The sequence below is a fragment of the Eleutherodactylus coqui genome, chromosome 6 (assembly GCF_035609145.1).
Source record: "Eleutherodactylus coqui strain aEleCoq1 chromosome 6, aEleCoq1.hap1, whole genome shotgun sequence".
In the NCBI taxonomy this organism is placed as follows: domain Eukaryota; kingdom Metazoa; phylum Chordata; class Amphibia; order Anura; family Eleutherodactylidae; genus Eleutherodactylus; species Eleutherodactylus coqui.
In genome coordinates, this window is record NC_089842.1 from 14,298,717 (window position 1) to 14,323,921 (window position 25,205).

The 25,205-nt window shown below is 46.9% G+C and overlaps 1 protein-coding gene across 2 annotated transcripts in view; it reads right to left on the bottom strand.

Moving 5' to 3' along the window:
* ANO7 (anoctamin 7) overlaps positions 1-24,934 on the bottom strand; it is a 36,535-nt gene extending 11,601 nt beyond the window's left edge. For both annotated transcript variants that reach the window (XM_066606323.1, XM_066606322.1), the window contains exons 1-19: positions 24,849-24,934; positions 20,092-20,252; positions 19,191-19,299; positions 15,873-16,048; positions 14,959-15,066; positions 11,247-11,383; positions 9,642-9,699; positions 9,440-9,550; positions 8,843-9,008; positions 8,177-8,267; positions 7,994-8,090; positions 7,775-7,918; positions 7,418-7,555; positions 7,051-7,149; positions 6,658-6,760; positions 3,675-3,786; positions 2,474-2,528; positions 1,309-1,406; positions 220-356 (exon numbers count right to left, since the gene is read on the bottom strand). In XM_066606323.1, the coding sequence (XP_066462420.1) occupies positions 220-356; positions 1,309-1,406; positions 2,474-2,528; positions 3,675-3,786; positions 6,658-6,760; positions 7,051-7,149; positions 7,418-7,555; positions 7,775-7,918; positions 7,994-8,090; positions 8,177-8,267; positions 8,843-9,008; positions 9,440-9,550; positions 9,642-9,699; positions 11,247-11,383; positions 14,959-15,066; positions 15,873-16,048; positions 19,191-19,299; positions 20,092-20,217 (2,065 nt within the window). In that variant the 5' untranslated portion in view covers positions 20,218-20,252; positions 24,849-24,934. The remainder of the gene's footprint in view (positions 1-219; positions 357-1,308; positions 1,407-2,473; positions 2,529-3,674; positions 3,787-6,657; positions 6,761-7,050; positions 7,150-7,417; positions 7,556-7,774; positions 7,919-7,993; positions 8,091-8,176; positions 8,268-8,842; positions 9,009-9,439; positions 9,551-9,641; positions 9,700-11,246; positions 11,384-14,958; positions 15,067-15,872; positions 16,049-19,190; positions 19,300-20,091; positions 20,253-24,848) is intronic.
* Between the last annotated feature and the right edge of the window lie 271 nt (positions 24,935-25,205).

Here is a 25,205-nt window from a genome sequence, read left to right on the forward strand (position 1 = left end):
AGTGGGCAGTATATCTATGAGCTGGTATCTAGTATTGCAACCTTGCAGATTGTATAAGGCCAGTCTCACACAAGCCAGTGTACCAGCCCAAACACGGGTCTACTGACCCAAACTCAGAGCACCATAGTGATCTAGAACGCTCGACTGTATTAAGGGTACATAAATGCACCTGTAATACACTTGGGCAAAATTTGGCTAAGACTCTGGCTCATTACTCACCCATCTCCAGGTACTCCTCAAAGAGACCCTCACATTCAATGAGCTCATAATCCTCTTCCCAGCGCTGAGGTTCCTCCAAGATCTGGGTTCCTCGCACCTTCGCCAACTGCCTCCTCTGCCGCCAGGATTTCACTTTTCTGTTCAGAGATAGAATGGGTGGGGGGTAATATATAATTAGACTAGTGTGGTATGGGAGATGGAAATGTAGTGCTGTGAATCCCAGCTGACTGGCTGTTCAGGTGTATGGGAAAGCTGTATATTAATTGTGGATCGAGACGCTAGAAAGGCTGGTCCCTGCTCTGGAGGAGTCGCTGTGGCAGTGTAAATTGATGGGCACCATGCAGTACTAGATTTCCATTGCAGCAAAATTTGTGTGAGCATTTTCCAGCGATCCCAGCAGAGGGTCCGTTCTTAGACAAAAGGTTATCCTGATGCGACAAGAGCCACTGTCAAGGGTCTGTCCCACAAAAACAAGTTATCTCCAACATAGGAGATAACTGGCTGATCGGTGGGGTCTGACCATTGGAACCCCCACTGACCGTGGACTTCATCTTAGTTATTTACAGCCATCCCTCTGACATGAATGGAGCAGCGTTGAGCATGTGCAACCCTCGCTGCATTCATTTGAAGGTGCTCCTAATTCACAGGGGTCCCTGGAGTCTGCCACCAACTTAGCCCAATATCTTGTGGGTAGGGGATAACTTGTTTTCATGGGACAATGCCTTTAAGGAACTTGATAACAGAGGAAAACTGCAGATCCTCATGTTCACAGGTATTTCTTTTGCAGGCAGGAAAAGATCAGTATAAGGCCAGACTCACATGTTTGTATGTATTTGCGCCCAAGAGACTTGGGTGTAACGTGTACCAGGCAGCACATGAACACCCGTCCATGTGCTGTGTGATTTCCATGGACCATGCACATTGCATGTCCTGTTCTTGTCCATGAAAACGGATAAGACTAGGACATGCAGCGATATTTTTTCACACTGCCCAAATACATACCCATGTGAATGGGTGGCCAGATGTAGTTGATGGAGGACTGGAAACCTCTCAGTCACTGCCTGGGCCAAAAACATTGAGCAAACTTACGGTACGAGGAATTCTTGCACATTGCTGACGATCTGCTTCCCAACCATTATAATGAAGAGCTGCTGAGCAAGTTCTATGAGACAGCCGCCAGGACCACACTGCACAAGACAAAGACACAGTAAGTAAAAGGACGATCCATGGTTTGGGGGGTTTTTAAACTTGTTTTATTGAACTTAAAGTATACCATACAGTATAAGAATAGAAAACTTGGCATACATCATAGGTTTTTCAAGCGAAGGGATTATTACACTGCTACATTGTTTACAACCGACACATAAGTACAATACATTGTTGCATTAGAATCTGCCAGCTGGCACCCACATTACCGACCAGCCCTAGATACAGCTCTATTCAGTAAACCTTGGAGCAAATCCTGTGTGGAAGTCGTGCCCATCGAGTCACACTATCTCACCCACACCTCATGGAATTTTCCCGGGCATTTTCTATTTTTATAGACTATGTTCTCATACGGCAAAGTGGAATTAACGATTTTCTGCCACATTGAGAGCGTTGGGGAACGCCTATCCATCCAGCGTAAGGCTATTGTTTTGTGAGCCAGGAACAACACCTTAGTAAGGAATAGCCGTTCGTGAAATTGCCAGTGCTCCTCATCCAAAACACCCAACAGGCATATGATCGGGTCAAGTGCAATTGGCATCCCCATTAGCTGGCATAGAAATTCTGCAACCTCCCTCCAGTATGCATAAATATCTGGGCAGCTCCATATTAAATGGTTTAAATTTGCCCCCAGTGCTTGGCATCGATGGCATTGGTTGGTAGATACCCTGTTCATTTCATACAGCTTAGTCGGCTTTAGATAGCACTGGTGAAGTATATACAGTTGAGTTCATTTATTGTTTGCAGCTGGTGATAGCATAGTATATGATGACTTTGCGAAGATAATCCATGTTTAATAGCTTAGCATTAAATATTATAATATGTCCATGAGCCTGGTATTCAAGTGGCTGGGGCCTAACTGCAGTACCAGAAATAGCCAGCAGGGGCGCTGTTTCTGAAGAGAGAAAAAGCAGATCCCTCTCTCTAATCAGAGACAATGAATCATTTGTGAGATCTGTAACTTCCCTTGAAGTGTTACACATCTTGGATCATTTACCAAAAACGAAAGAAATTAAGAAATGGAGGACTTGGTTCCTCCTGTACTCACATCTTCGTTCCTCATGCCCATCAGTTTGCCGTACTCCCCGGGATATCCCACAAATCTGCAAAACACAGACAGACTTTAATGTTTAATGTCATCACATATTAAATCTAGTCCATGTTCACATATTGCAGCAAAAACCATGTGCTGTCAGTGATGCTTTACAGCGTGTAGTGGCGCTATACTGCGTGTTTTGGTGCTACACAGCGTGTAGGGGTGCTATACTGCGTGTTTTGGTGCTTTACTGCGTGTAGTGGTGCTTTACTGCGTGTAGTGATGCCCAGCTTGCTATGTAACAAAGGCTCCTTCCAGCATGGACCTTAGGCCAGAAGCACACTAGAATATTTACAGTTCGAGTCTATAACAGACTAGACGAGGACAGCACAGGGACCCGTAGAAGTCAACGTGTCAAATCACACATCTGTAGTGGCCCAGAACACCATCCTGGTCCCCTCCATAAATATCATACATGTTTGTCCTATGTTGATGCACTGTGCAAAGCTTGTCTTGTCATATCCAGTGTGTATGTTGCACAGCTGTGGCGCTTGAGAGGTTAACTAATAAAATCATTGCCTGCCTGTGAATGTATCAGTCTGTCATGTCATGTGGTATAGGTGAAGTTATAAATGGGTGTGTTGGAGAGCGGGAAAAGGTCTTCATCTTGAGTGCTAACACAGAGCCATATGGAAGCACCATCAGCTTCCATGTAGGCTAGGATGGAGGAAGAGGAGCAACATCCCGTAGTGTCTGGAGAGTGGGTGTGAGAGGAGTGAGTTCCTGCCATAGAGAGGGCGCACCAAACCCCAGTTCCTAAAACAGGTACCTCTACACACCACAGGCCTTTCCCGTGTGGCCGTCCATAACTGTGATCACCGCACAGGGGTACTTTAGGCTTCTCCTTTAATAATTGTTTCTGCCAGAGTGTATGCGGTGTGCCCATACTCCTTTTCCTCCTCCGGAGTGCTCCCAATCCAGGACCGGTGACATACAGATAACGTAGCCTATAGGGCCGTATTAATCCTGTGTATCCTCCCTACCTCTGAGCTTTACCCTGTAACAATTGAAAGTGAATTGTACCTGTATTACCTATTATACCAAGTTTATTCAAGTAAAACTTATACCGGGCCCTAACCGTTTCTAGGGACCCGAGGTACTGCACCCAAGTCTCTGTTTGTATTACTCTGCCACATAGAATTGAACATCTCACCTGCCCTTGAAGAAAGCCACGTAGAATGGGGATGAGTAGAAATTCACAAACTGGAAGATGAAAACTTTGAAGGTGAAGGCGTCCTCATGTAAGGACTGCGTGCGATGCATCTCTGCAAGGACAAACCACAGACATCAATATATCAACCGCAACTGGCTTCATTCATTCAATACACAACGCAGAGCATTCAGCATACGTTAATACGGCAGATTTGTGACACGTCCGGTTTGATCTCGCTGCCTCCTCCTCCTCCTGTGTGCCAGTCAGTGTGGTGTGGGTTGCTGAGCGGCCTGAACATATATGCATCCCACATGTGTCCAAGTCTCAGTGTTTGACCTGATGGTCGTCTGCGTCTCTTCTCATATTGTTCCATCTCCCTTATTTGTATATTACGCACAGGAGCATGAATGGCCTTATAAGTCTCCTCACTCATTCACCTTCTAGGTGCTCTCCCTAAGGAGAAAAGCTAGCGTTCCTAACCCACATTACAGGCCTCTCGCTAGCCAAGCCAGAAACCTGCTGTACACTGATGAGGGGCAAACACCTCGAAACAGCTGTCTGTGTATGGATTATTGCTTGGCTTTCAATTCCCAGTCATTGTTACAAGGCTTGGATAAAGTCAAACATTCACTTGCAGGAATGCTGCCTCCCAATAGGTGGCGCTGCAACAGTATGGTTTCATCTCCCTTATTTGCATATTACCCAGAGGAGCATGAATGGCCTTATAAGTCTCCTCAATCATTCACCTTCTAGGTGCTCTCCCTAAGGAGAAAAAATAGCGTTCCTGACTCTTCTCACAGGCCGCCTGCAGACGTGCGGAAATTCCACGGCGGGATTTCCGCAGCTGGAAGTCTGCATAGGATTGCGTTAACAAACGCAATCCTATGCAGGCGGCAGCAGTTTGGCTGCGCGAAATCTCGCGCGGCAAACAAACCACGGCATGAAACGTCACCCACCCGCTGCCGGCCCCTCTCTGCGCATGCCTTGGCAGCCAGCACATGAAAGAGCCGGAGCCGCGGGGCGCGGGTGAGTACGCGCCGCTCTCTGCAGGCGGTCGGGTCCCGCGGCGAGAATCCTCGCTGCCGGATCCGATCCGCCTGTCTGCAGGTGGCCTTACTTCCATACACTGTCCTGGGTGCCATTTCTTTATAGCCAGCTCATTCTGCACAATTAAAGGGCTGGTGTCAGTCTCCTGCTATTAACGTTCCTCTGTACAATGAAGAAATTTTACCAAACTGTTATATCAAACTTTATGTTTCAATTAGTCACCATTTTCAAGATCACAGAGGATAAAAAAAAACGGTCCTGATCTAGTCTTACTCACATAGCTCCAGGTTTGGTACAATGTATCAGTGATGGCAATCCTACGTGACCATCAGCAGCACAAATCTAGCAGCAAGCAGAGATCTTAAAAATGGTGAAGAAGTGAAAAAAAGTCTATTAGAAAATCGCAGAACATTTCCTTGCACAGACAATATGTCGTCATTAGAGTTTCAGGAATAGAGGAAAATGTTTCGGATTTGTAACTTTCTGTGTAGTTTTAGTCGATGTACAGAATTTACTGGAGATTCAGCAGACTTGATGAGGGGCGGCTGCCTGCAGAGCACAACTATATATTAGGAACCGTCCACAGTAAAACTAACAATCCCAGCACCTGTCAGCTCATTATGGATCATGTTTTATGTCTGAGCCTCCAGCAAGACCTCTCACTGCACAGCCATAGTATATAGCGCCCCCTACAGATCTGTGAGCCTTTCACTGCACATCTATAGTATGTAGCGCCCCCTATTGTCTATCAGCCTCTCAATGCACAACCATAGTATATAGCGCCCCCTACAGATCTGTGAGCCTTTCACTGCACATCTATAGTATACAGTGCCCCCTACAGCATTGTTGGTGTCTCACTGTACATACAAGGCATGTAGTACCCATATTAGAGGATGGTTATAATGATGAAGAGACATCAATATTGACTTTTGGAAACAAGAAGGTGACACCCCACTGTTACATATCACACATACATGTAACGGTCATGGCAGACAGAGCTTTCGTGTTTATCTGTCACTTTAGAGGAAAGATGATAACTTATATATTACAAGTCTTCAATATGTATCTGTAACTGAAGACAGTACTGGGAATAACCATCGCTACCGGATCTCCACTCCGGACATACATGCATAACCAAAGAAGCGACACCAAATCTTCTTATATGCGGAGATCATCATTTTCCAAGGTATATCCACCCTACTGCAGTATTGAAGTCCATTTTCATATAACCCCAGTACTCCAAATAAAAAGGAAGCGTGCGTGGGATATCTGCATATAAAAAAGAAGGTTTGGTGTTGCTTCATTGATTATGCACTACAAGTATAATGTTCTCCAGCACACACCCGCAGTTCAGAATGAGATTTGCTTCTAAGGCCGCTTTTACACGGCCGAGAAAATTGCGCAAGATTTTGTGCATTGCGAGAATGGAATCATATACATGAGTGATTTATACCCGCATCTTGGCATGTTCTATCTTCAGGCATTCGCTCGGAACGCATCACCCATTGTTTTCAATGGGGCTGGAAAACACATTGCATGGTATGCTATGTGCACCCGAGTGCGATGTGAGGTTCCCCATTGAAAAAAATGGGAAACACCTGCTGATCACAACTGTACTGATATGAGGTGTTTTTGACACAAAGATGCCTCGCATCCGCCAGTACATTGGAAGTGCACAAGCGCGATATCGGGCCGAATTTATTTCTCAGCCAGATATGGCGCTCGACTATGTGAAAATAGCCTAAGGAAGTATGTAGATTGTATGCTTCTGTGGTGCAGGGATGATATGACTATGCATTAGTTTCCTGCTGTCAAGGTCATTAAATATTAGGAATACCAGGTCCACATGTATACTATTCCCCCATCATTTATCACATGTATACAACCCCTCCATCATGTAGTACATGATTGCCATATATATACATATACTTCTCACCCCAGCGGGTCAGCTTCTCAGCCAGTGCGGTGTAGACCTGACTCATTAGAAGGATAAGGACTAAGTTCACCATTGAGCTGCTGATATTTGCAATATTTCCAGCCTGAAATCAAAGAAAACAGCAAAATACAAAGTCACTAATAAATGGGGTAATATTTAACCTCACCCAGATCAATAGAGCCATACACGATGCCACTCATATCAAAGAGGCCGTACACAATGCCACTCATCAATGGGCTACATACAATACTATTTATTTCAATGGGGCTATACAAAACGCCACTCATATCAGTGGGGCAGTATATAACGCCAGTGTATCAGTTTAAAAGTCCATACAACTAGTACTTGACAGGTTTGGCAGATGGGACCCCAGTATTGTCCAGTGTGTCATACCTGTGTCATTAGGATGCTGTTTCCTGTGTGATACATCATCATACTGACTATTCCCCGATACATAATGACCGACACTAAGAAAATCATGACAACGCAGAGCTGTGAAGAGAAAAAAAAAAACAAGAAAAACAGAGGTTGAGATTTTACCCAAAGACTTTCCTATCTGAGGCCACCTGCTTATTATCCAGAGCCCTTCATATCATAAGAATGACTGATGACATCACTGATGGAATATCAAAGGCGATGATGTCAGATCTTACAGGTTGTAAATCTGGGAAGATCTCAGTGGTAATCAAAGGCCCAAATACCTATAATATACAACAGTGCAGATACAGTATCTATCAGCCTACATGTCACATGGTCTCACCATGATCACAATCACCATGGAACCGGTGACGATCCTCGAGAGACGGTCCCTCTCTGGAAAATATGGTTCTTTGACTCCAGTGATTGGGTTCTGCTCCATCTGTGGAGCCATCGCAGCAAACTCTGGGCGGGGGCGTTCCTTGTTAAAAAGAGAAAAAGAGGATACATGAGCTTTGAAGAAAACACTAAGATAAAGGGGGTCCTGATCCATGGGCATATACCATCATATCCATGGTTGCCTAAAGTCAATCATGTCTTCATGCCAGTGAACAGTTATATAACTCTACACTGATCAGTGATGACATATAACCACATGCCGGTGAATCAGTTCTCTGGTGTCTTTACTGAGAGTCTTCACCTCATCTTCTTGAAAGTCCATGCAGTCCCAGTGATGAGCCAACGTGGCGTTCTTCCTCTTCCAGTACTCTAAGAAGGTGACTGCCCAGAAGGACATAAAGATGCTGAAGAACACAGTCCCAGGGTGGTCAAACAGGTACCCAACCTAAAGAAGGCACAAATAGATAATGCCAACTCTAAGGAATCTTACGATTGTTAGAAGTGATCAGAAGGCACGTACCTTGGCCATGGGGCAGATTTCAGAGATGTACCAGTTTTTGCAAGTGTCACATAATGGACACATCTGATACTTCTTCCCACTTTCACATATCTCCTGCCTGTAGAGCACAACACACAGTTTTCTATTACTCTCCCCTCTCTATCACCTTTTGGGTGCAAGACTCGTCAATGTCCTCACACTCACGCTGCTGTGTTACTACCCATGGTCAGGACACCGGAGATGAAGACACACGTCCCAATCACAGCTGCTGGAAGGAGCCAGGCTGTGTAGAACCCTGGGAGATGAAGAGAAGGATGAGGATACATTACACCAACCACCCTAGAGATGACAATAGACATGGCGATGTCTTCCCTGGTGGAAGAAGCTTTCTTCAGCAAGGAACACTGGTGGGCTGTGAATAGCCTCACTGGACCAGAGTATCATATATGACAATGAAGTTAGTGGTCAGTGCCACTAAATCATGAGAGACAGATAGTAGAGTCGTGTTCACACTGGGCGTTAATGCTGCAGATTTTTTGCGTTGAGTTTCCGTACAGAAAATCTGCAACATTTAAATGCGTTTAATACACAGTGTGCTGCTTGTGGAATTAGTCTGCATGGTGTGGATTTAGGTGTGGAATCTGCGCTCAAATCCCCGGGAAAATTCCACCATGTGAACAAGACCTAATAAGCCTAAAACGCACAGTACTTCACGAGCCGGAGAATGTTGTGTGTTACACTGTATCATTTGGTGCCTCCCAGTGTTATTTCCATGTCATGGCACCAATAGGATAAATTGTGGGATGATCTAATGAGGATTCTACTTGCTGAAATATGTACATAAGAATTGAGTTAATGTATATGATGTACCCAGCCAGGCGAAGTATATAGCCACCTTCTCCCCGAAATACTCCCGAATGTGGTCCAACGGCTGATACTTATACCACAGGGACCAGCGGGACCAGTACTGATAGAGGATCTGGCGCGGGTTGAGGCTTTCTGGGGCCACCTCATACTCTGGTAGTTCATAAGGGCCCTGAAAAGGAGAACAGGATAAGGAATTTGTACATTTCTATAAGAACGGTTTTAAAGTCTACGTAAAGGATGTGTATATTTTTGAATTTTTTAATGCTCTAATACATGAGAAATGAAGCAACTTTAAAAATAGACTTAATTGAAAATCTATTGTTTGGTGACTAGAGCTTTCCGGAAAGAGTTTGCCTGTAGGACCAAATGACACATGGTTTGTTTATAGTCTGTTACTATGGAGACACACTGCTCTGCATAAGAGCTGGAGACACAAAATAGTCAGATATTTACAATTAAAACACCCTGTAAAGCTGCTTCATATTTCATTTGAAATGCACTGGAGCGATAATATAAGTTGGCTTGTGAAGACGGAGTATCCCATTATCCCCAACAAGAGATATCAGAATGGTTCATCGTTGGCGGTTCTCTCCTGCTCACCTCATGAAGGGGAAATGCTGCCGTGTATATCCCTTCCTTTACCATCCGCTCAATGCCGACCTCTGCATGCTTGCGTTTCCCGTAGAGAGTACGTGAAAGGATCTCATAAAGCTGTGCCAGAACAAGGGGGGGGGATATGGGGAACGTTACCGGAGGCTCATCAATGTATGAATGATGCTGCACTGCAGAGATAACGACTCACAATCCGGCTTCTTTGTGTGTTCGTAAAATACGTTGCCTGACACTCACTGCCCAGAAACCTGAGAACCAACAAATGAAGCTAATTATTCAGAATCTGCAGGATACAGACATTTTACCAGCAGCATAGTGAGTGCAGCTCTGGAGTACAATACAGGCTGGGACTAAAGGCCCAGTTACACAGAGCAATGATCACTCAAGCGACAGTTTGAGTGACAGCTTTGAGCGATCATTTTGCATAAACTATTAAGTAGTTACTCAGCTACTTAATAGCAACTTGGTGTGCAAATGAAGCCTTCGCTGAATGCAGTTAATAGCCGGAAGGCTCTTATCTGCTTTCAGTTCCTTTGTTCCCCGACGGGAAACAATGCTATCAGCACTACCCGTGGAGTAATGTATGGAAAGTTGAAAACAGATCCCACGCCGTAGAAGAAACTAATCTCTTTTTATTCTTGATTAAGCAACGCGTTTCGACATAGTTGTGTCTTCATCTGCTTTCAGTTCCTTTGTTCCCCGACGGGAAACAATGCTATCAGCACTACCCATGGAGTACTACTGATAAGGCTGAATGTCGATTTTTAGGTTGGACTGAATTTACCGATCAGCTAGCAGTGTGCGAAAAGTGCACGATGGCTGCGCATTTAGACGCAACGATGATCGCTCAAACTATCGCTTTTTAGCGATTTTTGAGCGATCATGGCTCCGTGTAAAATAACTATTGACTATCCCGAGGATTGGGTTATCCAAATAAGAACCGTTCCTCTAAGGGCTAATGCCCACAGATGGAGCGGGATACGCCCACAGATTTACGGCGCGGGAGTATGACGGTGGTAAACAAAAAGTCCCCGCTGGAGATCGCGGAAAAACACATGTTTTTCCGCGGTCTCCATTAATACTATATTAATGGAGACATCCGCTGCGGAAAAACGCGGTGAAATAGAACATGCCACAATTTTTTTCCCACAGCGGAAATCTACAGCAGTATCACGCATGTGAGCACTGACAGGCAGAAAAGCTATTAGCTTTAATAGAACCTAATAGCTGTGTTATTTCGCCGTGGGGAACGCAGCAGAAATACGCCCGTGGGCATTAGCCCTAAGGGATGGAAAACAAGAGGACCTAAAGGGTATACATACTGGATAATAGATTAGAATCGTATTGTAATCCCTATAAGCAAAACGAGGAAAATAACAACAACCGTTGGGTTATGGCAGTCCCCATAAAGAATACGTCGCTGCATAGGCAAGAAATAGTGCTGGATACCAATGCTTTGATCCACTATATTGCCTATACAGACTGGTCCCTAATGATATCTCCGCATTTGCATAATAAAGAATATCTCATATTATTCCCAAGATTACTAATGAGAATTCACAATTCAACCTACCCAGTATTCCCTAATCAGCTAATCGGACAAATTTCCATTACTAGATGGATAAACTAAGTGCCATAGATGTAGCACTGCAGATAATACTTATATTTTATATTATAGGGTTCTTATTCTGTGGGCATTTATACTTATTACATCCCTCTGCCTCGGTGTTTTCGGAGTATAATACAGGATGTAGCTCATGATTCGTACAGGATAAGTGGCCGGGTCCTTGCCTACCTCTGCAGCTTGGACTTGCGGAATGCACAGGTGTAATAGTCCAGCGGTTTGTTGGGTACATGGTGGTACAAGGGGTTGGGAAGGTACAGTCTCTGGAGGAATCTGTCTGAAGCGTTGTTGTCTGGATTTGGCTGAGCCTGATGGAAAACACAAGAAATGGTTGAGCCAAAGATTGCTCACAGTAGTTGTCACTGTCTCTCCCCCATAGAGAAGAGAGGGGCAGCAGATTCCTCCCACCGCAGACACGTCATTTTATAATCATTCATTTTATTATAGTGAATAAATCCATCTCGGGCCACAAAAAAAAAAAAAATCTGCTTTCTGTCTATACAGCACAATAGATGCACATTGTATAAACAGTCCTCAGCATGGTCCCTCCACCTAGTGTTCATAATCAGTACAGCACTTTTTAAAGTTTGCATCTTTAATGGAAGTCTGGAAGTAATCTTGTAGATATGACACCTTTTAATGGCTAACTACAATACATGATGTTATAGCAAACCTTTCGAAACCTACTTAGGGCTCTTCCTCAGGCATAATGATGCAGATCTGGATGGTGTATATATTATATACACACACGTTTTAAAAGGCAGAGGTATAGCAGGATTAATTTGCACTTAAAACAATACCAGACAAGATGAGCATAGAAGTAAATACTTAATTAGTCCACTGGTAAGAAATACGACAGTTTTATGGCCTCTAAATTGATGTTAGGTGGTCACAGGCCTGTGCATTATCTTTACTTCAGATTTTTTCCTATTCTCCACTGATGCAGAATGCCCCCTCCGAGGTTCATTCCATTCTTGAGGGTATCAAAGATGGACATAAATTTATACTCCCAAATTCTGTGATGCTGCGACTTGGGTTGCCCTTCAGTATGATAACTCTCATATGTTCTATGTTGTGTCCGTGAGTAGAAGAATGTTTAGCTACAAATAATTCTATCTTTCCCCCTCTAATTGTGTAGTGGTGAGATCTCATCCTGGCTCTCAGTTTTTGTCCTGTTTCCCCAATTTAAAGCCCCCCCAACAGGACATTCCCTGTACAGGATCAGGTACACAACATCAGATGTGGAACATGTGAATGTCCCTGGGATCTTATAGTCCTGCTGTGTGTTGGGGATCCGTATCCTGTCCGCGGTCCGTACATGTCAGCAGGTCTCACAGCTCCTTACATTACAGGGATAAGTTCTTTTTTGTGTGTCAGAGGGCAATGCACTCCTGATTATAAAGTTCCCCAAATTTAGAGATTGCCTGTAACACAGAGGGGGACGGTCCGGGAATATGGTATTCAGACGGTCATCCTTGTTTAGGTATGATGGAGTTTCCTTGCAGTCTTCCTTAGTACCTCTAGCTGTGGATTGTAGGTTGCTACTAGAGGCACATGTTCGTTTCCTTCCCTCTCTGTGGATTGGACTAGTTGATTCCTGGGTATCCTGGTGGCTCTGGTGATTTGGTCATCCATTGAGGTGGGATGGTAGCCTTATTTAAAAAATGTCCTTTTGAGATGGTATAGATGTTCCTCTCTGTCTGTTGGGTTGGAGCAGATCTGGTTGTATCTGATGGCCTGGCTGTAGACGATGGACTTTTTGATGTGTTTAGGATGGTAACTGTCCCATCTGAGGTATGTGGGCCGATCAATCGGTTTCCGGTATAGGGATGTTTGTATTTATTTTGTTTGAAATTTTTATGTTGGTGTCCAAAAAGCTGATATGAATAGCTTAATGTCAGGTTTATGGTAGGATGGGATGCATTGAATCTCTCATAGAACTTAATTAGTTCTTGTTCTGTGTTGGTCCGGATGATTATGAGGTCATCAATGGTTTGTTGCGGCAGGAGGCCAAAAAGTCACTCTCCAGTTTTGCCATGAAAAGTTTGGCATATTGCGGTGCCATTTTACTGCCCATGGCGGTTCCGGTGAGTTGCAGGAATATGTATTTGCAAAGGAGAAATAATTGTGTGCGAGGATGAATCTTGTGAGTTGTAACACCGATTCAGAGGCGACCCCATTGGCCTCAAGGTGTGCCTGGCAGGCTGTTAGTCCATCTTTGTGTGGGATTTTAGAATATAAGGACCCCACATCCATGGTGGCCAGGATGGCGCTATGGGGAAGGAGACCTACAGTTGACATTTTTTTCAGTAGGTCCATGGTGTCCTGCAAGTAGCTGGTTGTATTCCTCACCAGTGGTTTGAGGACACCTTCTACCCATTCTGGGATTTTTTCTGTGAAAATTCCCACACCTGAGATAATTGGCCTCCCTGCGTTGCCAGCTTTGTGTAGTTTGGGAAGTATATAGAATACTCCAACCCTGGGGTTCTCTGGTATCAAGTCCAAAAGTTTTGTGGAGACCACAGACAGACTTCTGATGACCCTTCTCAATTCTGTCACATTTTTATGTTCATTAAGTTTTTATTGATTTTACAAAACCGTAAACATCATATACAGTATCCTAACAATATTAATAACAATATATCGATGGCAATATAGGGCATCTCTCACATATTTTTGAGTTGGGTCTTGATCCGGTTTTTGTAGTATCTGGTGTCCGTCAGCTGTCTGTGTGCTTCTTTCGTGTAATCTGATGTGTTCATGACTATAGCACCACCTTTATCGGCCGGCCTAATGGTGGGCTCCTTGTTGTTTGAGTGCGTAGATGGCCCTTCTTTCCTGCATATTGATATTAAAGGTTTCCTTTTTCTGTTTGTCCGGTATAGTAGATTGCACCACGTCTAAAGGAGTCTATATAGTCATCCAAAGTGGGGTCGCGGCCAGAGGGGGGGGGGTCAAATCAGACATCTTGTTGGCCTCTAGTATCTCCTGTGTTTGAGTGCTTGAAAGTCCTCTGTCCTCTTTGTAATGGAAGAACTAAAAGTAGAGACAACACAGAGGTCTGTAACCCCCCAACACCAATTTAGAGACAATAAAACTGTCACAATCCTTACCAGTGGACTAATTAAGTATTTATTTCTCTGCTCGTCTTTTCTGGTGTTGTTTTAAGTGCCTTTTCATATATATCATTATGTCTGTAGTAGAGCCCTGAGAGGTTGGAAAGCTCGCTATAACATCATGTATTTTTGTCAGCCATTGAAAAGTATCATATCTACAAGATTACTTGGTTCCTCTTACTGAGAACAATCACACATTGCTCTACTGGCGACTCCGCACCAAACCTTTTTTTCGTTTTACTTAAAGGAAGTCTGTCATTTCCATTTATCATAATAAAGTAACCCTAACATATGATGTGCCAACAACAGATAAATGCCTCTATACCTCTTTATCTTCCCCAGTGCTTTCAGTCCCTAATAAAATCTGATTTTCTGCACTTCTTGAACAGTATGCTAATCCCATAAAAAAAAAAACTGTCTGATGGGCAGTTCCAATTCCAACTCATCCAGGCACTCTGCCCCTCCATACTCGCAACCTTCCCCTGACGCTGATGACTGACATTCCAGAAAACTGCGCCCGCACTGCACTTCCAGCTTCAGGCATGCGCAGTGAAGTTCATTCATCTCTCCATAGCATTGACGTTAAGGGCACATGCCGAAGCTGGAAGTGCACCACTGGCGCAGTCTTTCTAGAATGTACAGCGTCTCCAGCTCAACCTTGATGGTGCTCACAGCAAAATAGGGCCCTATTCCAAGTTTTGTTATGGGGCCCAGTGGCTACCTGTTAGGCCCTGGATAGGATACAGTGCAATAACTTGAAGCAAGACCTGAAGTGGAGCCCTCAAGCATAGCTCCTCAGCGTAGTACACCAGGATTTCCCAGGGGGCACTGAGTTTCAGGTAGTGCAGAGATCTTCGCTCGCTGAGGGTCTGCTCCTGTAGGAAAGACATTCATGTTGTTACAACATACATCATCTATATAACCAGACCTTGCATGTCGTGCACAGAAGAAATCTATTACTGGGTATCATCACCTTTAGGGCTCCTGTCCACGGGCGGGTCAGACCCCGCATGCGGGATGCCCGCAGTGGAGTTCGACATGATGTCCGGCCGGTGGCCCCAGCTTACCTGTCCGGCGTCTCTTCTCTGTGCTGCGGATGTGCTGGCCTGCATGCGCAGTACAGAGGACAATGTGCTGACGCTATGGCGATGACGCGGCTCCTGTGGCCATTCTGCAATGATGATTGCAGAATGGCTGCGGGACAGACGGCTTCGATTGACTTCAATGCAAGCCGTCAGTGCGTAGCCTGCACAAAATCACGGCATGCTGCAATTTCTTCTCCACGAGCGGAAAATCATAGTTGATTTCCGCTCATGGACAGGAAATCGCGTTTTTACATTGCATGCTATGGGCCTGGATTTGCTGCGTAGTCCGGAGGCGGAATCCCACTCCATACTCCACAATGCAAATCCGTCCGTGGACAGGAGCTCTTATCTGGATGTTTGTGTCACTTTTGTCCCCCCACATACTGTAGGCCACAGCTTCACAGAAATGCCCATGTGCAGACTTAGAGGAAGACTAGAGGTTTCCCTTCTACTCTGTGTTTAGGATCTGCTCCCAGGACTGATGCAAATTATATGGATCACATCTCTGCAGCGTGAATGATGTCTCACAGACTGAAGCACTAACTTACTATGGGGTAACTTGGGGACTCCCCATGGGCCACTTACAGGCGACTCACCTTCTCACACAGTAGTCCGGCCTTCAGCAGGTTGCGGTGGTAGCGTCTCCGGTAGTTTTCGTAAGTGGTTTTGCCCCTTGCTCTGCCCTGCTGTCCCCGCTTCTCAGACCCCTTGGAAGAGCTCTGCGTTTTGTGCTTCTTGGAAGAAACTTTCTCCTCCCAAACCAGGACAAAGTCTACAGAAAACCAAGAATGTCGCAGGACAGAACTGGATCAGCTTTCTAGGATTGTGTCCTGAATTTGATTTTATTCTTAATCACTATATATATTACATACTGCACATTATCACTTGTCCTGTATATATGTGTGTGTATTCTATACATATTCCATATAAGTTGGGGCGTAAAATATCTATCTAGAGGATAAAAGAAAGCAATGATTTGGAGATCTCATAGAACCATATTTTCTTCACAGTAGAACATATCAGAGGGGGAGGGGAGACATTGGTCCATTTCATTTTTAAAAATTAGCTTAATTAGAGATTGATGGCAGCAACACATCTCACAATAGTTGGGCGGGCCGTGTCTACCCTTGTGTAGCATCTTACAACAGTCTGTAAACCTCTGGGAAGTCAGGAGACCAGTTGCTGGAGTTTTGGGAGAGGAATGTTGTCCCATTCTTGTCTGCTGTCGGATTCTCGCTCCTCAGCAGTTCACGGTCATTTTTGATGGACTTTTCATTTTATAGTGCGCCAATTGTTCTCTACTGGTGAAAGGTCTGCACTGCAGGCAGCTGGTTCACCCCCAAACTCTTCTGCGAAGCCATGCTGTCGTGATGGATGCAGTATGCAGCCTAGCATTGTCTTGTTGAACTATACATGGTCTTCCCTGAAAGAGACGTAGTCTGGATGGAGCAGATGTTCTAAGACCTCAACATACTGCTCAGCATTGATAGTGCCTTTCAAGATGTGTAAGTTGTCCATGCCATAGGCACTAATGCAACCCCATACTGTCAGAGATGCAGGGTCTGTGGTTTCCAAAAATAATTTAAAATTTTCATTCATCTGACCACATAACATTTTTTTTATTTAGCCTCACTCCATCTTGAATGAGGTTTGGCCCAGAGAAGCCGCTGGCATTTCTGCATTGTGTTGATATATGGCTTCTTCTCTGCATGATACAGCTTTAAGCTGCATCCGCACAGGCTACAAAATCTCACCAGAAAACATCGCTACAATGTGAAGCTCATGGTTTCCAATGGGTTCTTTCACATGAGCGATGCTTTGTAGCGAGATTTTGTAACCCGTGCGGATACAGCTTTAACTTGCATTTGTGGATTGCATGGCAAACTGTGTTCACAGACAATGATTTCTGGAAGTATTCCTGAGCCCATGCAATGATTTGCATTACAGAATCATGCCTGTTTTTAATGCAGTGCTGCCTGAGGGATCATAGAGCTCGAGTATCCAATACTGACTTTTGGCCTGGTCATTAGTGCACGACTTTCTCCAGATTCTCTGCACCACTTGATAAGATTATGTACTATTGATGGTGGGATATTCAAAGTTTTCACAATTTTATGCTGAGGAACATTTTCCTGAAACTGTTCCACAATTTTTAGATGCAGTTTTTCACAGATTGGTGAACCTCGGACCATCTTTGCTTCTGAGAGACTTTGCCTCTCTAACCTGCTCTTTATGAACAGTCACTGACTCAGTAGAAAATTGACCTTCCAGCTGTTTTTCATTAGTACCACTTACTTATCCAGCCTTTTGTTACCCCTGTCCCAACGTTTTTGAGATGTGTTGCTTTCTAAAGTGTTAACTTTTTTTTTTTTATTAAATGGAAAAATGTTTCCCTTTCAGCTTCTGATGTGTTCTGTATTCTATTGCACAGATGTCAAACACAAGGCAGGGATTTCAAGAGGCATTTTCCAGGAAGATAATGTTTGGCCGCACACAGAAGGGTGTCACAGGAGTACTTCCATAACACTGCCACACTGCCGTGGCCTGCCCGGTCGCCAGATTTATCGCCTATGAAATATGCATCTGGGATGCCTACGAGTTTGCGCAATCTAGTGGCTGTTACAGTAAGTGGGCAGTGACATGCTGCAGGATACTATAAGGAACCTGTATGCCTCCATGCCCACATCACATCTTCCATCCAAGCTAGAGGTGGCCCCAACAGGGTACTATAGCCTCCATGCCTGCCTGAATCACATCTGTATCCAAGCTAGCCGTGGTCCAACAGAGTACTAGAGCCCCCATGCCTTCCCGTATCACATCTCCCATCCAAGCTAGAGGCAGTACAACAGGGTGCTAGAGCCTCCATGACCCCCTGTATCACATCTTGTATCCAAGTTAGAGGTGGTACAACAGGGTGCTAGAGCCTCCATGCCTGCCCATATCACATCTTGTATCCAAGCTATAGGCAGTTGTACAGAGTACTAGAGCCTCCATGCCTGTCCGTATCAGATCCTGTATCCAAGCTAGAGGTGGCCCAACAAGGTACTAGAGCCCCCATGCCTGCTCGTATCACATTTTGTATCCAAGCTACAGGCGATCCAACAGGGTACTAGAGCCTTCATGCCTACCCCTATCAGATCCTGTATCCAAGCTAGAGGTGGTCCAACAGGGTACTAGAGCCTCCATGCCCAACTGTATCGCATCTTGTATCTAAGCTATAGGTGGTACAACAGGGTACTAGAGCCTCCATGGCCACCTGTATCACATCTTGTATCCAAGCTACAGGCAGTCCAACAGGGTACTAGAGCCTCCATGCACACCTGTATCACATCTTGTATCCAAGCTAGAGGCAGTCCAACAGGGTACTAGAGCCTCCATGCCCACCTGTATCGCATTTTGTATCCAAGCTATAGGTGGTACAACAGGGTACTAGAGCCTCCATGGCCACCTGTATCACATCTTGTATCCAAGCGAGAGGCGGTACAACAGGGTACTAGAGCCTCCATGCCCACCTGTATCACATCTTGTATCCAAGCGAGAGGCGGTACAACAGGGTACTAGAGCCTCCATGCCCACCTGTATCACATCATGTATCCAAGCGAGAGGCGGTACAACAGGGTACTAGAGCCTCCATGCCCACCTGTATCACATCATGTATCCCAGCTAGAGGCGGTACAACAGGGTACTAGAGCCTCCCTACAAGGGGTCAGTTTCCCACAAACAAATGATCCTTTTGCTCTGATATTGTAATAACTTACTTATATCTACATTACAGTTTCATCCCTTCCAACAACTTCTAGGGGGGGGGGGGGATTGGTTTTTACAAGGAGTGTGTCTATATATTTGCACACTGCTACATCCATTCTTCTCTTTGCCGGGTACATCTTACCTTACCAGTTTCATTGATTACTTACCAATTAGTGTTTTTCCATCTTTGAAGAAGTTTCCACTGTGTTGAGGTTTGTAGAACTCTGTACATGGGATGTATATTGGATCTTCATCATAGTCATCCTCCTCTCCATACTGCACATAGAACAGATAATATATAATGTCAGGAGCCCTCCCCGACTCCTCAGCAGAAGGTTAATACAGAGTATATTAAAGGGACCCTGTCACGCCCCCACAACACCATAAACTAAAAATCTGACTCTTTTCAGAGTCATATGCTCTACTATACAAGTCTATGGGAGAGCGACTTCACCAGGGTTCACCGTTTTTTGGTTTTTTTTACTCACCCACTCTTGTGATCCCTCACCCGCCTCCGTTGCATACCCTAACAGCACTGTAACTTAGTTTATGGAGCTATGGAAAAGTGACAGGTTCCCTTTAAGGGTTGTCCACACTATCTTCTGCCCTATTTGTTTAACGTACGGAGTTGATACGCGTGTCCTGGCCTGGCTGCGGGTCTCCGGCCGGCACACACTTCTGAACTCTGTAAGTTAAACGGATGGTGCAGAATGCAGTGTGGACGGCCCCTGCAGAGTGCTCCCCTGTCAGTATACTGCCCCTTAGGGGCTCATTCACACCTGTGTCAGGGCTTGCTGTCTCTCCTTTCCCTTTTTTGGAGCAGAGAAACAGAATTAAACACTTTTATTTTTTCCACTTGATTTCAATGGGTTTTCAAAAAAATTGAAAGCACATGGAAAGCTTCGGTCGGCTTCTGTTCCATTAGCTTTCCGTTTTAACAGAAAGAATAGGGCGGTCTGCAGCGCTACCTAATGCAGGTGTGAACGAGCCCTAAGCAGCGTCACGGACATCCCGTTCGTGTCACATTCTCCGCTTTCACCCATCACTTGTGTATATTTTGTTCCTTACATATCCGCTGCCTCCGTTAGGTGCCGCTCCTGGGGACTCGCCAAGTATTTCTTCACCTTCTCTCTCCAGTTCAACCAGCGAACTGGTGTCCAGATCCGACCAGTCTGAGAGCTTCCTCCGAAACATGTCCGCCACTCTGCTACCTGCCTGGGGTACGGAGGCTGGGGGTGCCGGAGTGGTGAGATAAGGAGTAAAAATAAGACATCTGTACTCTACTTATCAGGTATCTGTATATGAGCGCTATAGCCAGCACTGGGCGGGGAAGAAGGGGGTTGGGGGGGCTGTAGCCTGCACTGGTTGGGAAGGGCCTGTAGCCAGCGCTAGGTGGGAGACCTACGGCCAGCGCTGCGCGGGAGACCTACGGCCAGCGCGGCGCGGGAGACCTACGGCCAGCGCGGCGCGGGAGACCTACGGCCAGCGCGGCGCGGGAGACCTACGGCCAGCGCGGCGCGGGAGACCTACGGCCAGCGCGGCGCGGGAGACCTACGGCCAGCGCGGCGCGGGAGACCTACGGCCAGCGCGGCGCGGGGGACCTACGGCCAGCGCGGCGCGGGGGACCTACGGCCAGCGCGGCGCGGGGCACCTACGGCCAGCGCGGCGCGGGGCACCTACGGCCAGCGCGGCGTGGGGGACCTACGCCCAGCGCTACGTGGGGGACCTATAGCCAGCCCTACGTAGGGGATCTACAGCCTATGTGGGGGCCCTACAGCCAGCTCTGCGTGGGGGCCCTACAGACAGCTCTGCGTGGGGGCCCTACAGACAGCTCTGCGTGGGGGCCCTACAGACAGCTCTGCGTGGGGGCCCTACAGCCTGCACTATGTAAGAGCCCTATAGCCAGCACTATGTGGGGGCCCTATAGCCAGCACTACGTAGGCTCCTACAGCTAGCACTGGGTGGGGGCCTATAGCCAGCACTATGTAGGGGTCCACCAGCTAGCACTGTGTGGGAGTCCTATAGCCAGCATTATGTGGGTGTCCTACAGCTAGCACTGGGTGGGGGTCCTACAGCTAGCACTGGGTGGGGGTCCTATAGCCAGCACTATGTGGGACCCTATAGCCTGCAGTAAGTAGGGCACTACAGCCAGCACTATGTAGGGGCCCTACAGCCAGCACTACGTAGGGTCCTATAGCCAGCACTATGTGGGTGTCCCATAGCCAGCACTATGTGAGGGCCCTATAGCTAGCACTGCGTGGGGGTCCTACAGCTAGCATTGGGTGGGGGTCCTATAGCCAGCACTATGTGGGACCCTATAGCCTGCAGTAAGTAGGGCACTACAGCCAGCACTATGTAAGGGCCCTACAGCCAACACTATGCAGGGGCCCTACAGCCAGCACTACGTAATGTCCTATAGCCAGCACTATGTGGGTGTCCCATAGCCAGCACTATGTGAGGGCCCTATAGCTAGCACTGGGTGGGGGTCCTATAGCCAGCACTATGTGGGGGCCCTACAGCCAGCACTACATAGGGTCCTATAGCCAGCACTATGTGGGGGTCCCATAGCCAGCACTATGTGGGGGTCCCATAGCCAGCACTATGTGGGGGTCCTACAGCTAGGGCTGGGTGGGGGTCCTATAGCCAGCACTATGTGGGTGCCCTATAACCAGCACTATGTGTGGACCCTATAGCTAGCACTATGTGGGGGCCCTACAGCCAGCACTATGTGGGGGCCCTACAGCCAGCACTATGTGGGGGCCCTACAGCCAGCACTACGTAGGCTCCTATAGCCAGCACTACGTAGGCTCCTATAGCCAGCACTATGTGGGGACCTACAGCTAGCATTGGGTGGGGGCCCTGTAGCCACCACTATGTAGGGTCTTATAGCCAGCATTATGTGGGATTCTATAGCCTGCACTATGTGGGGGCCCTACAGCCTGCACTGTGTGGGGGCCCTATAGCCTGCACTGTGTGGGGGCCCTATAGCCTGCACTGTGTGGGGGCCCTATAGCCTGCACTGTGTGGGGGCCCTATAGCCTGCACTGTGTGGGGGCCCTATAGCCTGCACTGTGTGGGGGCCCTATAGCCTGCACTGTGTGGGGGCCCTATAGCCAGCACTGTGTGGGGGCCCTATAGCCAGCACTATGTGGGGATCCTATAGCCAGCACTATGTGGGGATCCTATAGCCTGCACTGTGTGGGGATCCTATAGCCTGCACTGTGTGGGGATCCTATAGCCTGCACTGTGTGGGGATCCTATAGCCTGCACTGTGTGGGGATCCTATAGCCTGCACTGTGTGGGGATCCTATAGCCTGCACTGTGTGGGGATCCTATAGCCTGCACTATCTGGGGATCCTATTGCCTGCACTATCTGGGGATCCTATAGCCAGCACTGTGTGGGGATCCTATAGCCAGCACTGTGTGGGGATCCTATAGCCAGCACTGTGTGGGGATCCTATAGCCAGCACTGTGTGGGGATCCTATAGCCAGCACTGTGTGGGGTCCTATAGCCAGCGCTATGTGGGGTCCTATAGCAAACGCTATCTGGGGATCCTATAGCCTGCACTATCTGGGGATCCTATAGCCTGCACTATGTGGGGATCCTATAGCCAGCACTATGTGGGGATCCTATAGCCAGCACTATGTGGGGATCCTATAGCCAGCACTATGTGGGGATCCTATAGCCAGCACTATGTGGGGATCCTATAGCCAGCACTATGTGGGGATCCTATAGCCAGCACTGTGTGGGGATCCTATAGCCAGCACTGTGTGGGGATCCTATAGCCAGCACTGTGTGGGGATCCTATAGCCTGCACTATCTGGGGATCCTATAGCCTGCACTGTGTGGGGATCCTATAGCCTGCACTGTGTGGGGATCCTATAGCCAGCACTGTGTGGGGATCCTATAGCCAGCACTGTGTGGGGATCCTATAGCCAGCACAATGTGGGGTCCTATAGCCAGCACAATGTGGGGTCCTATAGCCAGCACTATCTGGGGATCCTATAGCCAGCACTATCTGGGGATCCTATAGCCAGCACTATCTGGGGATCCTATAGCCAGCACTATCTGGGGATCCTATAGCCAGCACTATGTAGGGATCCTATAGCCTGCACTATCTGGGGATCCTATAGCCAGCACTATGTGGGGATCCTATAGCCAGCACTATGTAGGGATCCTATAGCCAGCACTATGTAGGGATCCTATAGCCAGCACTATGTAGGGATCCTATAGCCAGCACTATGTAAGGATCCTATAGCCTGCACTATGTAGGGTCCTATAGCTAGCACTGTGTGGGGATCCTATAGCCAGCACTATGTAGGGATCCTATAGCCAGCACTATGTAGGGATCCTATAGCCAGCACTATGTAGGGATCCTATAGCCAGCACTATGAAAGGATCCTATAGCCAGCACTATGTAGGGTCCTATAGCCAGCACTATGTAAGGATCCTATAGCCAGCACTATGTAAGGATCCTATAGCCAGCACTATGTAGGATCCTATAGCCTGCACTATGTATGGTCCTATAGCCAGCACTATGTAGGGATCCTATAGCCAGCACTATGTGGGGATCCTATAGCCAGCACTATGTAAGGATCCTATAGCCAGCACTATGTAGGGATCCTATAGCCTGCACTATGTATGGTCCTATAGCCAGCACTATGTAGGGATCCTATAGCCAGCACTATGTATGGTCCTATAGCCAGCACTATGTAGGGATCCTATAGCCAGCACTATGTAGGGATCCTATAGCCAGCACTATGTAGGGATCCTATAGCCAGCACTATGTAGGGATCCTATAGCCAGCACTATGTAGGGATCCTATAGCCAACACTATGTGGGGATCCTATAGCCTGCACTATGTAAGGATCCTATAGCCTGCATTATGTAGGGGTCCTATAGCCAGCACTATGTAAGGATCCTATAGCCTGCACTATGTAGGGTCCTATAGCTAGCACTGTGTGGGGATCCTATAGCCAGCACTATGTAGGGATCCTATAGCCAGCACTATGTAGGGATCCTATAGCCAGCACTATGAAAGGATCCTATAGCCAGCACTATGTAGGGTCCTATAGCCAGCACTATGTAAGGATCCTATAGCCAGCACTATGTAAGGATCCTATAGCCAGCACTATGTAAGGATCCTATAGCCAGCACTATGTAAGGATCCTATAGCCAGCACTATGTAAGGATCCTATAGCCAGCACTATGTAGGATCCTATAGCCTGCACTATGTATGGTCCTATAGCCAGCACTATGTAAGGATCCTATAGCCAGCACTATGTGGGGATCCTATAGCCTGCACTATGTAAGGATCCTATAGCCTGCATTATGTAGGGGTCCTATAGCCAGCACTATGTAAGGATCCTATAGCCAGCACTATGTAGGATCCTATAGCCTGCACTATGTATGGTCCTATAGCCAGCACTATGTAAGGATCCTATAGCCAGCACTATGTGGGGATCCTATAGCCTGCACTATGTAAGGATCCTATAGCCTGCATTATGTAGGGGTCCTATAGCCAGCACTATGTAAGGATCCTATAGCCAGCAGTATGTAGGGTCCTATAGCCAGCACTATGTAGGGTCCTATAGCTAGCACTGTGTAGGATCCTATAGCCAGCACTATGTAAGGATCCTATAGCCAGCACTATGTAGGGATCCTATAGCCAACACTATGTAGGGTCCTATAGCCTGCACTATGTAGGATCCTATAGCCAGCACTATGTAGGGATCCTATAGCCAGCACTATGTAGGGGCTGCAGGTAGGAAGAAAGAGGTGACAGACGTGCAGGGTGACCCGCGGCCGGCTGCGCTCTCCTCACCTGAGCTCCGGCATGGATGGCGGTGAGGTGCGGCCGCCGCAGTCCTCCGGGGGAGACGCAGCAATTATACAGATGGAGGAGAGCAGCTGAGCCGGCGGAGGAGGAGGAGGGAGGAGGGAGCCTCCCCTCACACTGCTACATGTGTACATCCTACTGTATCTAATCCTGTCCTGAGTGATACTGCCTGCTGAGCTATGTATCTAATCATCAATGATACTGCCTGCTGAGCTGTGTATCTAATCATCAGTGATACTGCCTAAAGAGCTGTGTATCTAAGCCTATCCTGAGTGATACTGCCTAAAGAGCTGTGTATCTAATCATCAGTGATACTGCCTGCTGAGCTGTGTATCTAAGCCT